Raw genomic sequence first — 15,535 nt, forward strand, 5'->3', positions numbered from 1 at the left:
TCGAAATCTCTCTTCCGACATTCGAAGGCGATGTCGGCGATGATTAGTACCGTAATGCCCGTGAACTGCTGTTCCGTAAAGAAAATTAGAAATGAAAGAGAATATATTTTCGTAATAAATATGTAAGTAACATGGTCGATAGCAGTTGTCAACTCATTAGAAACTAAGGCTAAGTAAACAATCACTTAATTTTAATACTATACACCAGAATGTGATACGCCTCAAGATATGGCAGAGTGCATCACTGATTTCAGAGGTTAGTTTATATTTTCTCGCGTCTAGTTAAATTTCGGAAAGACTATGCCCATGTAAATTTTAGCAAGGAATGTGCTTGAAATAGGTTTTCATGATACATAGGTTAGGTGACGCTGTTTGAAGAAGAAATCTGAAACATTTGCCCCAAAAGTCTTTGGAGTGAAACCCTATTTTTTTCAGAATTAAATTAAGCACACAGTTTAATGTACTATCTGATTTTGAAAAATAACAAACAAGTAAGCCATAGTGTGGATATCAGTCGCAAAACACAAGTTTTGAACAAACTGATTATCGTTTCATACCGATTTTAATGTGTATAGGGATTTTTTCCCAACTTTAATGGAAAATCGGCTATAATGACAATCCGCTATAACGAGTAACCTTTTCGCTGTTATGAATTCCCGCTATAATGGACTTATACTAACAGCAACAAAACACTAACACTTAGGAGAAATTTGTTTATAGGTGGAAAATGCATACGAAGAATGTTTATGCAACTTTGGAATCTTGTTGAATTAAAATTATGCATACTGGCACATTCTGAATTTTTTTGAAGCATAAAAGCCTTACAAAATAACTGGACAAAGCATAAGAAATTTCACATTTCAATTTTTAATAGCCATACCTATGTGCCCAGAAAAAAAATAGAAGTAACCACTCCAATAGGAAAGAATTTTGAATTCAGTAGGGTCTCCCCTAAAGCTACACTAACTAATTATTAGTCCCAAATTCAATCAGCCAGTCAATACTATTCATTACATATTCATTATACATTGTTTTACCCTCTTTTCAAAGCTTCAGTGCATTGGATTCTTTAGATCAATATTATGAATATTATTAAATGATAACATGTATACTGATATAGCTCAATCATCATATATTAAACACAGTATAATGAGAGGTTATTTAAATTAAAAGTCTTTAAAACAAATTGATTTAAAATAATATTGTTTAGAGACTTCATTTTTTTTTAAGGCTGAGTAACTGCTGATTATACTGTGTATATACAGTACATACATTGTTTGAGCTATATCAGTGTATTTTTTATGTTATTGTTGAATAATATTTATAATACTGATCTAAAGAATCCAATGCACTGAAGAAGCCCTTAAAGGAGGACAAAACATGTACTGTATGTATAATGAATATGTAATAGTGTTGATTAGCTGACTGAAAGGTTAACATTTTTGTTTTACAGCTTAGAGCTTGCTGTTTGTTATCTCTGAGAGTCGAAGTATCAAGGTTTGTGGTAATTAGAACCAAGACTCTTTCATTTGGTACCCATTTTGTTCTTAATATAATTAGCTTATCCCAGAATTGTTTCCTGACTAGGTAGTTAAACAGTGCTCCTCTTTGTACTATAGTTGTGATTTCAACATAGCCTCTATTATCATCAATTGCTATGGTGCCTAGATAACAAAAATGATCACTTACTCTTGAATCTTGGCCAATGCACGTGGGATTTTTAAAATGAAACGTCGCATCTCTGTGGTTAGGATTCTGGGTAAAACTGGAGGTACCATGGCTATTACTAAGAAATTTTTACATAAAGCTGTAAGCCTTGCCTTTCTCAAAAAAATTATTTGAGAACTGTAAATGAGATTCTTAAAATAATAGATTTTGGAATCAGTGATCAACTTTACCTCTGAACCAACCGTGCAAAGGCAAAAATGCAGTTATGAAGCACGATTTTTAAGTAAGTACCGTTTTTAAATATGGCCACTGCAGCACTTCAGTCGTCCTCCAGAGCATACGTGCTCAGTATGTACAACTGCAGTCTAGCCACAGATGCCATTATAGAAGCATTTGCCCATATTTACATTTGTTTGTGCGTATTAAAAATGCCTCTGACAATTAACAGTCCCGCCAAGTGTGAAGTACACACTGTGATTCGTTTTCTAAATGCGAAAGACTTGAAAGCCATTGAAATTCATCGGCAGATTAGTAAAGTGTATGTAGAATACATTATGAGCGAAGGAATGGTAAGAAAATGCTTTAGAGCATTAAAAAAAGGGGCCGTACTAATGTTCACGACGAGAAGCATAGTGGACGACCGTCTGTCATTACTGTGAAGACTTGGTGCAAGAATTTGATGCAAAGGTTCAAGAAAACAAACACTTTAGGATTTCATCATTAAGTTATGAGTTGCCTGAAATTTCAAGGAGTGTTTTTTATGAAATTGTGTCAGGACCCTTAGATTTATCAGTTGTGCTCATGCTGAGTACCGAGGATGCTGACAGAAGTGCACAAAACCAAGTGCATAGGCAGTGCTTTGACTTCCCTTGAGCGGTACAGTAATGAAGGTGATGCATTCCTAAGCCGAATTGTCAATTTGATCATCCTCCGTACAGTCCTTACCTAGTGCCAAGTGACTATCAATTGTTCCTGCACTTGGAAAAGCATTTAGGAGGTCAGTTCCATGACGATGACAACCTAAAAACGGCTGTGCTGCAGTGGCTGGCACATCAGGCGCCAGATTTCTACGAAGATGGAATTTAGAAGCTGGTTTCACAATATGACGAGTGCCTTCATATGCTTGGAACTTATGGTGAGAAGTAGTTTAAGGTACAGGCTTACATTTAAAAAAAAAAAAGAACTGTTAAAAAAATTACAATACTTTTTTTTCCTATACTGAAACAGTACTTGAAAAACATGCCTCCATATATTGCTGGTAAAGAACATTCCCCCCCCCCCACACACACACACACACGCACACACACATCCTGGTTAAAAGGCACATTTATGAAAAGTAATCATTAAGCTAGCTGATTTTACACCAGTTAGAAGAATCTTGTTGAAATGAATGCTGCAACGGAAACATACTTAGGATAAGAAGCAAAGCAATGCATATACGCAAATATTAAATTTTTTAAAATTTGCCAGCAAAAAGCTGGGGTGCAGGTATTATTTGTGTCAAGGTTAGTACAGTACTCCTGATATACAGAACTCTGGAAGTTGGTATTTTTCCATCCACTCTGGCGGCAAGTCTGTTCCTGCCACAAGCAAGAAGCACTCAACTTCGTTTTAAAAATTTCCCTTCCTAAAATTAGGGTGTGGAGATTTTTTGCATACATAAAGTAATAATAAATTTGTCAGTATGGTAAGCCCCTACCAGAAATAAATGAAGTCGTTCACTATTAATTTACATTTCGAATTACAATATCCAATTTCTTCCTTCATGTCCTACATAACTTTTATATGCAATCAATAGCAGAATTCCCAATGCAATAGGTACCGTACATTTAATTATTTATCTATCTACAGTTGCTACCAAAAAATAAAGTAATAAAAAAATCAAAATGGGCACATGGTATTGTATTAGTTTCTTGCAGATGCACTGTTCACAGAAACAAATGAACCTATAATGTTTGTTGTGGGTATCCACTGGGATTTTGTATACATGGGAGGAGAATTATATTTCGATAATAATTAAAATTAATTCTGATAAAATTTGAGCCTCCGTGGCTCAGGTGGCAGTGCGCCAGCCTCTCACCGCTGGGTTCCGTGGTTCAAATCCTGGTCACTCCATGTGAGATTTGTGCTGGACAAAGCGGAGCCACGACAGGTTTTTCTCCAGGTACTCCGGTTTTCCCTGTCATCTTTCATTCCTGCAACACTCTCCATTATCATTTCATTTCACCTGTCATTCATTTATCATTACCCCAGAAGAGTGCGACAGGCTTCGGCAGCCAGCACACTTTCTATCCTCGCCACTAGATGGGGCTTCATTCACTCCATTCCTGACCCGGTCGAATAACTGGAAACAGGCTGTGGATTTTCTAATAAAATATTAAATGCGAGGAACATACAACAGCATGTGCTCATTTGAATGACTTCAACAAAGAAATGTGCACCTGAACTAATGAGATATATTATGTGTTTCTTAAAATAATGACAGTTGGATTATCAAATCAATGTTTAAATACAGTCCTGATTTCAGTACCTGAAAATAGAAATCCTTTGTGCAACAAGACAGCTATAGAATATCACAATCTATTTCTGGAATATCTCATTCTTTTATCACTTCTTAAGAAAATGGAAAAAGAAGCCTTAGGGTACTGAGTTATTCCTTTACCACTTATGACAGCACTTCATTAAAATTTGTATCATAAGTCTACCATTGATTTCTTACTACACTATTTTTTTTACAAAGCCATGCATAATTTGGTGCATCAAGAATCTCAACAATCATTCACAACAAGAAATCAAAGCATAACAATACTGTTTCTATCATGTCATTGGCCAGATCAGCAAAAAGCCCAGGACCTAATGCAGTTTGAACAAGATTATTATAATTTACTTGTAGAAACTAGTAAACAAAGAGACTATATTTATTCATAAAATCACCTATTTATATCAGTAATGTTGGGTCACTACTTTACGGAGTATTGATATCATTAAAACTAAAATGTATATTTTTAATAATAAAGACAAGCAAAGAAAAAGTGTCAAGGACATTATTCATGTTTTTATGCAATTCAACAGCATCTTTCAGGGAACAATGTAAGAAAGAAAGAACAAACCAGACCAGACTAGAAACCCAGAAACATTATTATTATTACTATTATTATTATTATTATTATTATTATTATTATTATTATTATTGAAATAGTTTATGCCCCCATTGGAGTACTTTAATCAGTCGTATGCATTAAAGTCTAATAGTATTAAACAGAGTCAGCTTTTCAGCTTCTTCCGCTCCCAAAACTTCTTCATCCTGTCAGACCTGGCTGCCCTTTGGTTGTCAATAATGGTGTACTTCCTTTGTTCAGATGTTACGAGTTTGAATCGTAAGTGTTTATTACTTAGAATCCTCTATTATTATTATTATTATTATTATTATTATTATTATTATTATTATTCATGCAACAAGACTGTTATGGCTTTCAGTGTTTAGTCTGTAAGCCTCTATGAATCGACTACGTGCCTCAATCATCTAACAACTAACATTGTAGCCTCTTCTAGCTGTACCCCACTTACCTTAAAATTAAAAACTGAATCCTATCACAGTTTTCTTTGTCTTCTGCTTTCCTTACCCTCCATGGCCAAATCCATTATTCTTTAGGTAACATGAGCCCACCATCAAAGCCAATTTATAAGCATAGTTTCATCAATGAAGTTCATTCATAACTTAGGCTTATAATTTCATTGCTAGAGCCCTTCTGTTATTGTTTGTACCTGTCTGTACTAGTAATCATTCTAAGTCGGTTACCTCTAGCTCAAGGCCTCTCAGGGTACATGCACCGCTGCATTGTGCGACTGCGCTATTGCTCAAAATCGAGGAGTGGGGGCTGCACTCTCGAACATTCTTCTCCCGACGTAATATTGGGTATATCTTTTACTCCATGGTCTTGGACAATTTGAACTATGGTTTCAAAGGGTTTTTGAGAAGGTTTATCAGGGATGATTAAATCTTTCAACAAATTGTAGGTTTTAACACGGACCACCGTCAAAAATGTGCTTTGCTAATTGGCTGATGATGACACTTCAAATGTGTTTGAAACCGGTCCAAAATGAACAGGTTGTAACTTCTATTTGGTTCAACTTAACAATGGAATATTGAAAGGTGGAACCTTCCTTCTATTTAATATTGTATATTTCTTTATTCAATACGGAACAATCATGAAATTTTTAACTTTAAATGTCCAGTGTACTGATAATGAACCATGTGTGTGTTGTGTCTCACTGATAATTGACTGTGTACAATTATTTCAGTGTGCTATGGCTCATTGTATGTCTCGCCACCACGGAAGCTCGGCTCCCCGTCAATGTCCAGTGTTCACAGCAATTATAATAAGTATTTCTTGTTCAGCTATTCAATACAAATCACCTTTATTGGTGTTTACCCTTTCATATAATTAATTCTTCTAAGGGACATGTTTCGCTCATATAAAGAGCATCTTTAGCCTTAATTATGTTTTTAAAATCTTAAAATGATGTTCCTGAACAGTCGTAAACATATTAAAAAGACTATAGTCAAAATTAAAACTACAGTAGTCTAAAAACCAAATTACAGTACATCTAAAAAACAACATTAAAGCACTTCTAAACCTTGTCTGAAACTATTATTGAATCTTCGTCTTAAAAACAGTAATAATTGTTTTTCTATAAAAACAGCACCAAGGTGAACACCAATCTTATGGAAAGACGAACATTAAAATGCAACTTAAGTGACGTGGTATATTCAGAATGTAAGTTAAAATAGAGTGCCCATAAGCTGAATTCTGTAAACACAATAATCCATATTACTTTAAACATAATAGACAGGGCGCAGAATGTGTGCAGGAGTCAAATGTGGGCTCTAGTTGAAAGATGCTGCTCAACTTGTTTACAAATGCAGGTAGTAAGTTATGTTACGCAAATTTGCGAGGTATAGAACATCATGCATGACCTCCGACTAATTTATGCAGATCGTGGAAATTGTTATAACTTAAAAGGTTAAGTGCTGAGTTACCAGTTGACTGTTTGGTACCTCAGTGCTGAGTTTTTTCATTCGTATCTAAAAAAATTTGTAGAAGCCTCAATTTTTAACTTATCAGTGGGGTGATTAGCTTAGAATGTTTATAAATGTTGGTTGTTTATAAATCTAAATTCAAATGGAAAATCCTACACTTATGTTCAATATTATTTTGAGAGAAAACAAAATTACACTCATGTGCCCATGCGTGCATTATCTATATACAAAGTACCCAAAATAATATTATTTCCTAAAATCTGTAGGCAACTAATACATGTAACTTCTTAGAAGTATATAATTTGATATTTTAAAATACTTTCCAAACCTGGAATGTGGTGATAGTTAATTGTTTTCTACTGGTTGTTTGTGATGCCGATTTGTTCAACTATCTGCACCAACTCCACTGGCACAAAAGTTTCTAAAAAACAATGATTTTCGGGTTTTCATCAAACACTACTTGGCCCTCAGAGCCTGTCACAGTTACCTGAAACTCTGGTGAAGAAAAGTAATCCATCCGCCACGAAATTAGCGATAAAATAGCTTTTGTACTCACCGTGTTTTTCTTCTTCAGTTTAGAAGGAGGCTCTGTTTCTCTCTCATATACAATATTTTCGGCACTCTCTCTATCACTCTCACTTTCAAAATCGCGGCACTCTCTCTATCACTCTCACTTTCAAAATCGCTTAACAATTCCTTAAAATGATTATCTCCATCATCACTTTCCACTGTGGTTAATAACTGAAAGATTCTGCGATCCGAAATAACATCGCTGAAAGAGCAAATAAATTGTTGTTCCGCCATGTTTGTTTACATCACAGATGAACTCCACAGATGTCTACAAAAAGCTCTGTAAGTTACTTCCCGTAGCTATAATCTCTGATCAGTTAGTTCTACATAATGCCCAACAGACAGCAGAACATGTCAGAGATCAAATTCGCACTCGAAAGTGAACCGGGAAACTCAAAAAAAATTAAAATTCTCGCACAACGTCTATAGATGGGCGTAGCACTGGTGGACCGGCCGCGTCGGCCCGTCTATAGGCGGGCGTAGCACTCATCGGGTTAAGATGATAGGTACGTCCTGTATTTGGAGTTTGAAACGCATCAGTTGGTACCTAGCACACCTACCAACTGATGAGCCTACTTAGCACACGTGGGCAAAACGCTGGCAACAAGGAATGAGTTAGCTGGAAAATTATAATGTCCAATAAAGGACCATTTATATTGGTATTATGCCCTCCCTAATCGGACTCTGAATAGACAGAGACACAAAAGGTTTGCAATAAAATCCGGCAAGTTGCCTGTTTTCACCATACACCACACAGGTAATCGATTCATCATAGTTTCCACAGACAGTTGGTGAGACAAATAGGTCTGTAACTTCCTGTATATTTAGACCTTTATCAGGCTTGTGGAGAGGACTTACTATTCCCTCTCGCCATCATGACAGAAACTCACCCTCTATCCAGATTAGGTTGAACACGTCAAGAAGATATAATTTGTTAAGGTGTTTCAACATCTAGTTATGGATATTATCAGGACAGTTCCTATCTCGAGTCGATGAGAATGAGGACCAAGACAATTAGTGCACCTGTTTGGAGGAGTGCACTGTTCCGTGCCATGAGCTTCTTTTCCATATGTACCACACAGACTGATATGAACAACAAGATACCGTGTGTCCGAACTTTTGGCAGTTACAACACTGCATGGGAGGCAGGATGTACGGCCTCACATAACAATGATAGGTTATTACTTTACTTTCCCTAGTAACACTGACTACTTTAAGGAGACAATAATAGGGCTAATGACATAGATGTTAGGCCCCTTTAAATAACAAGAAGCATCTAAACAATGAAAGCACCGATGGTAACATTGTTGACTGTTGACTTTGTGCACAATGCGCCAGACAAGTGTCATGCAATGGTTCTTCATGTCTACCATTAGCCCATCGTCAGTGTTCAAGATCAGGTCGTGGTGGAAGATGACTCAGTGAACCAGATTCAAGAACTTGTGCTTTTCCACTCTGACAGGAATTTCATCAAAGTGGTTGCACCTGAGCAACAGATCAGCTTGAACTGCAGAGCAAGTCTTCAACAACAAACTACCACTGCGCATCTTCTTGAGGTCTTCAAGTTCGCCGTAGACACCTTTGATGTGTCTACTGAAAAGGATCGATTTTACCGGCTTGAAATTATGCCCATCGTTCCTAGTAGCAGGCAGGAACCTGGGGAAGATGGACCCCAACCTTTCACACTGCATTTGTTCCTAGGGGTGGGTATCAATACATTGAGAGGTCACTTTGCTGATCTTCAGTCTTGATATGGGAAGTATAGTTTAAGAAGAAAGCCAGATAAATGTAGGCAAATTCTTCCCTGGGAAGCAGAAATCAGATCGATGGGGTTTGAGAACGGATGGATGTAGAAAAACTGGAATTGATGAGGAGAAAGTCTATCTAGTTGAAGACAGCAGTGTAAGAAGATGTAGAGATTGTCCTTATAGTTTTGTGTTTTCATTTGTCCTTCACTCCTCTTTTCTGTTGCTCACTCTTCCGACACTAACCTGCCATTATGTTCATCCTATTGTGTGTTCCAATTTCTCTGTATGTGACTTAACTGCTGGAAAACCTAATGTTCCAGAACAAACGTGATATGTTTTCACAGACAAAATCTATGCATGACAAATTCAAAAGACAAGTAACCCTGGCCATGAAGGCATAAATCCAAACAACATACAGGCTTGATGCATTTTTAGTTTCTTATTGCAATATACATTTAATTGCAACCGCTGTAGTTTTCTATAGCCTTCCAATATACTATCATTCTGAAAGAAAGAAATAGTCAAAATAATCTACTTGCTACAATTTGGTGATTCTAAACTGACCATCTTTCGTCTCATGAATGCTAATACACACTCTTTGTTGAATATATTATACACATGTGTGATATAGCAAATGAAAAATAATGAAAAACAATAATATTTCCTTTTATATCCCACTAACTAAATTTATACGGTTTTCGGAGATACCGAAGTGCCAGAATTTCGCCCTGCAAGCATCCTTTTACGTGCCAGTTAATCTACCAACATGAGAAATAATAATGTTATTTGCTTTATGTCCCACTAACTACTTTTACAGTTTTCGGAGACGCTGAGGTGCCAGAATTTACTGTAGTCCCGCAGGAGTTTTTTTACGAGCCAGTAAATCTACCGACACAAGGCTGACGTATTTGAGCACCTTCAAATACCACCAGACTGAGTCAGGATCGAACTTGCCAAGTTGAGTAACTCAACCCGGCATGAAAATTGACTGAAGCCCTGCCTGTCTGGTGACTTTAAATTAGGAACACCTTTTAACTCTGACTCTCACTGCAGAACTGATTATGCAGTAAATATAGTGCGCCGTTCCCGGCTCCCTGAGAGGACGCATAATATCCAGGCTAGCTTAATTATGACCTTTCCGACTAATATAATTCTATCATTTGGGCTATGAGTTCCGAATAAGAGAAAGACATACCATACGGAGCCAAATAAAAACTTAAATCACATATAGAAACGACTCTCATATGTTGCTTATTCTATTTCTTATGCTATCAAGTTGTTACCGCATTCATCCACTTAAGTCTAAGTCTCTACGCTACGAAACACATTGAAAGAACTGTTTAAAATTTTTACATATTTGTTTATTATATAAATGTTTCAATCCAGAAGTTGAATGTTAAGCTATCCTCCCTCAAGAAAATCTGGTAGAGGAAACTGCATAATCATCCGACCGCTTGGCCTATTTCTAGTGAACATGAACTTAACCTCATAAGTCTACCTATTTCTTCATTCAATTATATAATTAATCATTTCCTTTCCTCTTCTAATTGCTCCATATCACTCTTTCATTCAGCACTTCCACATTTCTGAGTAAAAGAAAGAACCGAAGAAATGACAGTATCGGGCAAAAATGTCTGCAAGCAAAGTTTATCGATAATCTGCCGGTATTTGATACATCCGGCACCCACTATGCATTCTAAAGGAAATGTTGCTTGATTTCGTCTTCTTTACAATAAATCTACTGAAATCTATTGCACTAAGTGCTCAGATCTTGGTTGCCCAAATCAGGGACAGAATATAACATGCGGCAAATTATTGAATTCCGCTTAAGCCATTATTCAGCTGAATATTATTATGATCCAGCTCATAATTATCAAATTAAAAATCATGAGTCCAAAAAAAATATCAAATTCATCCTCTTAGGCCTTAAAGAAATGATCAAATCGGAATAAAGTGTAAAATTAATGGATTGAAACGACGAAATCAAATATGTTTGGATACTTAAACTAGTGAAATAGTTTATAACATAGGTGAGTAATTAAAATTCGTATAACTAACTAAAAACTTATTTGGGTAACTAAAAAAAAAAAAACTTATCTGAGTGCACCCTAGCAAAGGAAAAAAATATTTACAACATGAGTCCTAACAAGCTAAAATATAGACTGAGGGTGTCTTTTTCATGGTATCCAGGACGCGTTTTGAGATTTAGAACCATATCTCATGAATTGGAATTCTCCTCTATTGCATATCAGGTTTTGAATTAATTATTAGCTCTCCCTCGGAGCTCATATTCATTTACTGCCATATAATCATTCCTATCTTTCTCAACATATCAATAGATATCTAGAAATATTAACCTGGGAGGATAGTTCCCTAATACTTTTACACATAATTGGGTTACAATGTTGAATATTCATGCTCCTTATTTGTGTTGTTCTTCTGCGTGAAGATTGATAAGTCCTCTTTTAAATCAATATAATTTCATAAAAGGTTCAATAAGTACCAATAAGATACACATACCATTTTAAGATCCGAATCCTCTCGTCATTTTAAGTTAAACATACGTGCGATATTATACTTGCTAACGACTACTCTACTAGTCTCATCTGAAATATACTATCTAAAGTGGTGCATGGTGTGAAGACTTGACTGTCGAATATAATTCCTACATTTTCATTCAGTCATCAGTGATAGGATGTTGCCTAAGAAGTTACTACATTTCCTCTCATCTGAGAATAGATTAGAATTAGAAAACATTTGTGACAGTACATGTGTTTAGTTCATCCTCCTAACTGAGATTTCATTGACACTACCAAGTGTGCACGCTAACCAACAGGTGTCACTCTGATCTTATTTGAATTTCTTTATGCTTGCTCGTAAGATAAACAGTACATGAAACTGCTACATATTCATTTCCTTATTAGCAAAACTCAACATGAAAAACCATTAAGTCCACTACTATATCACTGTGCTCATCCTTGCGAAGAATCAATAATTACCACTATTCTAAATTATCAATCACATATCAACTTCTCTTAAAATATCATTATTGTACTTTCAAACATATATTCCGTCTCCTTTACTAAATACGGGTTCACTTCCTTCAATCGTGGCCCTTATTATTTTAATCACGGTTCATGGACATATTTCAAGATACTATGACCTTCATTCCGTCATAACCTCCAATTATCATAAACACATTTGTCTATTTAGCAAGCATATCCTACTGCTGGTTCCTAACTTGACATTCATTGGTCATAACCAATGTACACATGTACCTACACCGCTCTCTGACATATCATAAACTCACTGTCACCTTAACAAACTCAGTATTTCACACCACATGGATCACATCTCGAACGTAGGCTTTCATCACTGATTGACTACCTATCTAAGGATTTGTCATACATATCTGAAGATTACCTATCCACCTTTGCTCTAACTTATCACACCACTCTTGTCGCTTAATTATTTCGCACGGAACAAATTAACAAATCATATTACACTTACATTTGAATATAAACATTATTACACTAATTTAAAAGTAAGACTTATCTGAATTCAGCAGCTCCAGTCGTCGGCATATGTCCGGCTGACAGGACATATTGAAACATCGCCTCTTATTTCCCTAGGTGAACGGGAAATATTGGCATAATTCTCCTCTGGGCTTAGTCATCTCTCGGTAGGCAACGTCATCCAGCGGCACCCATTTGGGCAGTCTGGCTTATCATCTTCTTAGAACACCTTGCTCATCTCTGGACTAGTTGGAATAGAATAGCAAATAAGATTAATTAGCATTTCCATCGTGAACAGCTGTGAGAAACTGTCTAATGCAAAGATTGTTTCCTTTTGAAAGAGTTGATCTACTTGTCAAATATTCTTCTTGGGGTAATGTAATTTTGATTTGAAATGAACAAATTCTCTTTCTTCAACCTATTCCGGGTTATTGTAGGATTCCCTTTCTGTAACTCTTTAACTTTGGTAATATCGTGTAATACGTCAGCAGAGACTGCGGTGACGTAAGCTTGTTGCTGTTTATTTCCAACTTTCCACGTATCTTGAAATTCGCGGAATGAAATTATTAGTCTTCCACTTAATTTGCAACGTAGCTTCTAAAAATCCGTTCTTTGTTCCCGCTGAGCTGATTTCTTGTTGTACCGTCCTTAAAATTCTGATATAGTTACTTCCGTCTTCGACTCGTATTTTTCAAGTAGCAATCCAATCTCGTTTTCCAATTATTTTTTTTTAAATAATTGTTAGTAACAATCTTCACGTTCGATCCTTTTCACTGCCTTCTGGATCTAAATTCTTTTTCTCTCCCGCCTGATGTGAATACTTTCGCCTTCGCTTGCGGTATGATCAGACCTTTTGACATTAATTATTCTAAGATACCTGGGTTCCATCTTTGTTCTTCTTATGGACGGAACTTCTTATAACAGTGAAATGGCACAATAGATAATAATAAACTATCACTGAGCAACAAATGAATAATGTATGCTGTAAAATTTTGCCATGCTGTATATTTCTGGGTCTGCAGTTGACCAATAATGATTTCACATACAGCCTTTTCTTTTTCAATGCCATCTTTCCATTTTTGCATGGTTCTGCCAAGCCTAAGCTGTTTCTAGTGAAACTTTCACCTGAAGTTACCACGATTTGCACCTAGGACACTCAAGTTTGGAGTAGAGTGGCTTGAACACAACTGGAATAAAATACTAAAATTGGAATGGTAATCACCAGAGATTGGGGAAACTGACTAGAGCTATTTACAAGAATAATTACATGACTTAAAGTACAATTGAAACATTGCACTGCTTAACTGCTGATTAATCATGGAAGAAGAGACTTAACTTTTATTTTTAATTCTTTTTCTCTCTTTTTTGTGCATTTGGCTCTGAATACAGTACAGGTCTGGTTTAATGCCCATGGGCAACCTGAGCATTTGGGTCTGAGATGATAAATTTTAATGGTATGATTTTCTGAGTTCTTGAGCTGAATTAATTCTAGATCAAGTCTAAAATTCAGACAATATTACTTAATGAATAAAAAGATTCATGTACTCACATTGCTGACTGACATCTACGGCCAACCAATCCATCAGAACAGGTAGTGTTTCGTCATTGAGAATGTATGGATACCTGTATTTGAGTAGCTTCACCAGCAAGTTATTTCCTCGATTTGTTGATAAATTATTATCCCTGGAACAAAATTCTGCATCTTAATTTTGTTTATACCAGTACAATTTCCTATGGCTTACATAGTTGGAGAGCACTGATCTGATGAGGCTATATGGAAGAAGCAAAATTAAAATTTACAAGCAAAGGCATCCTGGTCCTTTTACTATATGAAACTGGGAAATCTCAGTACCTATACATCCATTTCTTCTCAGATTCCAACAAACTTTTTTCCTGTGTTCCCAGCTTTTTGCCATTGCCATTTAGCTTCATATTTGTCTCTATTCTTTTCCTGTATTTATACGACTTCTTTCTTTTTAAATCCCACATGAAGACTGAAGATCTATCAAGATTGCTCTTCAAAAAATGGTTACACTCACTCTCCTGAAGAACCTGAAAAGGCAGAAACAAGCCTGTTGGGGTTGAGAAGAAATAGATACAGAGGAAATCATACTTACGAGGAGAGTGCCCATTTATGGCAAGATGGTGGTGTATGAAGAAGTAGATTTTGTTCTCAACCTTTTGTGTTTTCATGTTTGTCCTTGTCTCCTCTATCTCTATCTTTCCACAATCACCTGTCATTTTGTTCATACTACTGTGTGTTCCTATTCATATTTCACCACCGGTCTGGTAATGGCACACACATGCGGATGTGAGTAAAAGTGATCTCCAATCTACCTGTCTAAACAGCAAGTCAAACTTAATTTTCTAACAGTGAGTGTTAGGAATTATTGCTTAAAATATACTGTGAAGTGCCGTATAATAGAAATAACTCTAAAGGCTGCCAACAACATGATACCTGAACCTGAAAAGTGTACGTCACAGTTCTGAGCTCACTTGGAGGAAGCCCTGACAGCTATTGCCAACAGTGCTGCCAGCCGGAAGGATGTGCTGTCCGTGCTCGGCTCGGAGTTCCAAGACTTCTTCTTCTTCTTTTTTTTTTTTTTTTTGCTAGTTTCTTTACGTCGCACCGACACAGATAGGTCTTATGGCGACGATGGGAGAGGAAAGGGCTAGGAGTGGGAAGGAAGCGGCCATGGCCTTAATTAAGGTACAGCCCCAGCATTTGCCTGGTGTGAAAATGGGAAACCACGGAAAACCATTTTCAGGCTGCCGACAGTGGGGTTCGAACCTACTATCTCCCGAATACTGGATACTGGCCGCACTTAAGCGACTGCAGCTATCGAGCTCGGTACCAAGACTTCTGAGATCCCATCTCCCCAGAGTTGAACGACATCAAAAGGGATTATTAATAAAAGAATTTTATAATTTTAATATATTACCTCAATACGGTTCTATTATGAGATTAATTACATGTAAATCAAAAGGGATGT

At 36.4% G+C, this 15,535-nt stretch overlaps 1 protein-coding gene across 1 annotated transcript in view; it reads right to left on the bottom strand.

Annotated features, from left to right (window-relative positions):
- Positions 1-15,535, bottom strand: part of LOC136857089 (phosphatidylserine lipase ABHD16A) — a 238,201-nt gene that overhangs the window by 90,978 nt on the left and 131,688 nt on the right. The window contains exon 10 of the mRNA XM_067135477.2: positions 14,092-14,225. Coding sequence (XP_066991578.2) covers positions 14,092-14,225 — 134 coding nt within the window. The remainder of the gene's footprint in view (positions 1-14,091; positions 14,226-15,535) is intronic.

This window comes from Anabrus simplex, chromosome 1, assembly GCF_040414725.1.
Source record: "Anabrus simplex isolate iqAnaSimp1 chromosome 1, ASM4041472v1, whole genome shotgun sequence".
Lineage (NCBI taxonomy): Eukaryota > Metazoa > Arthropoda > Insecta > Orthoptera > Tettigoniidae > Anabrus > Anabrus simplex.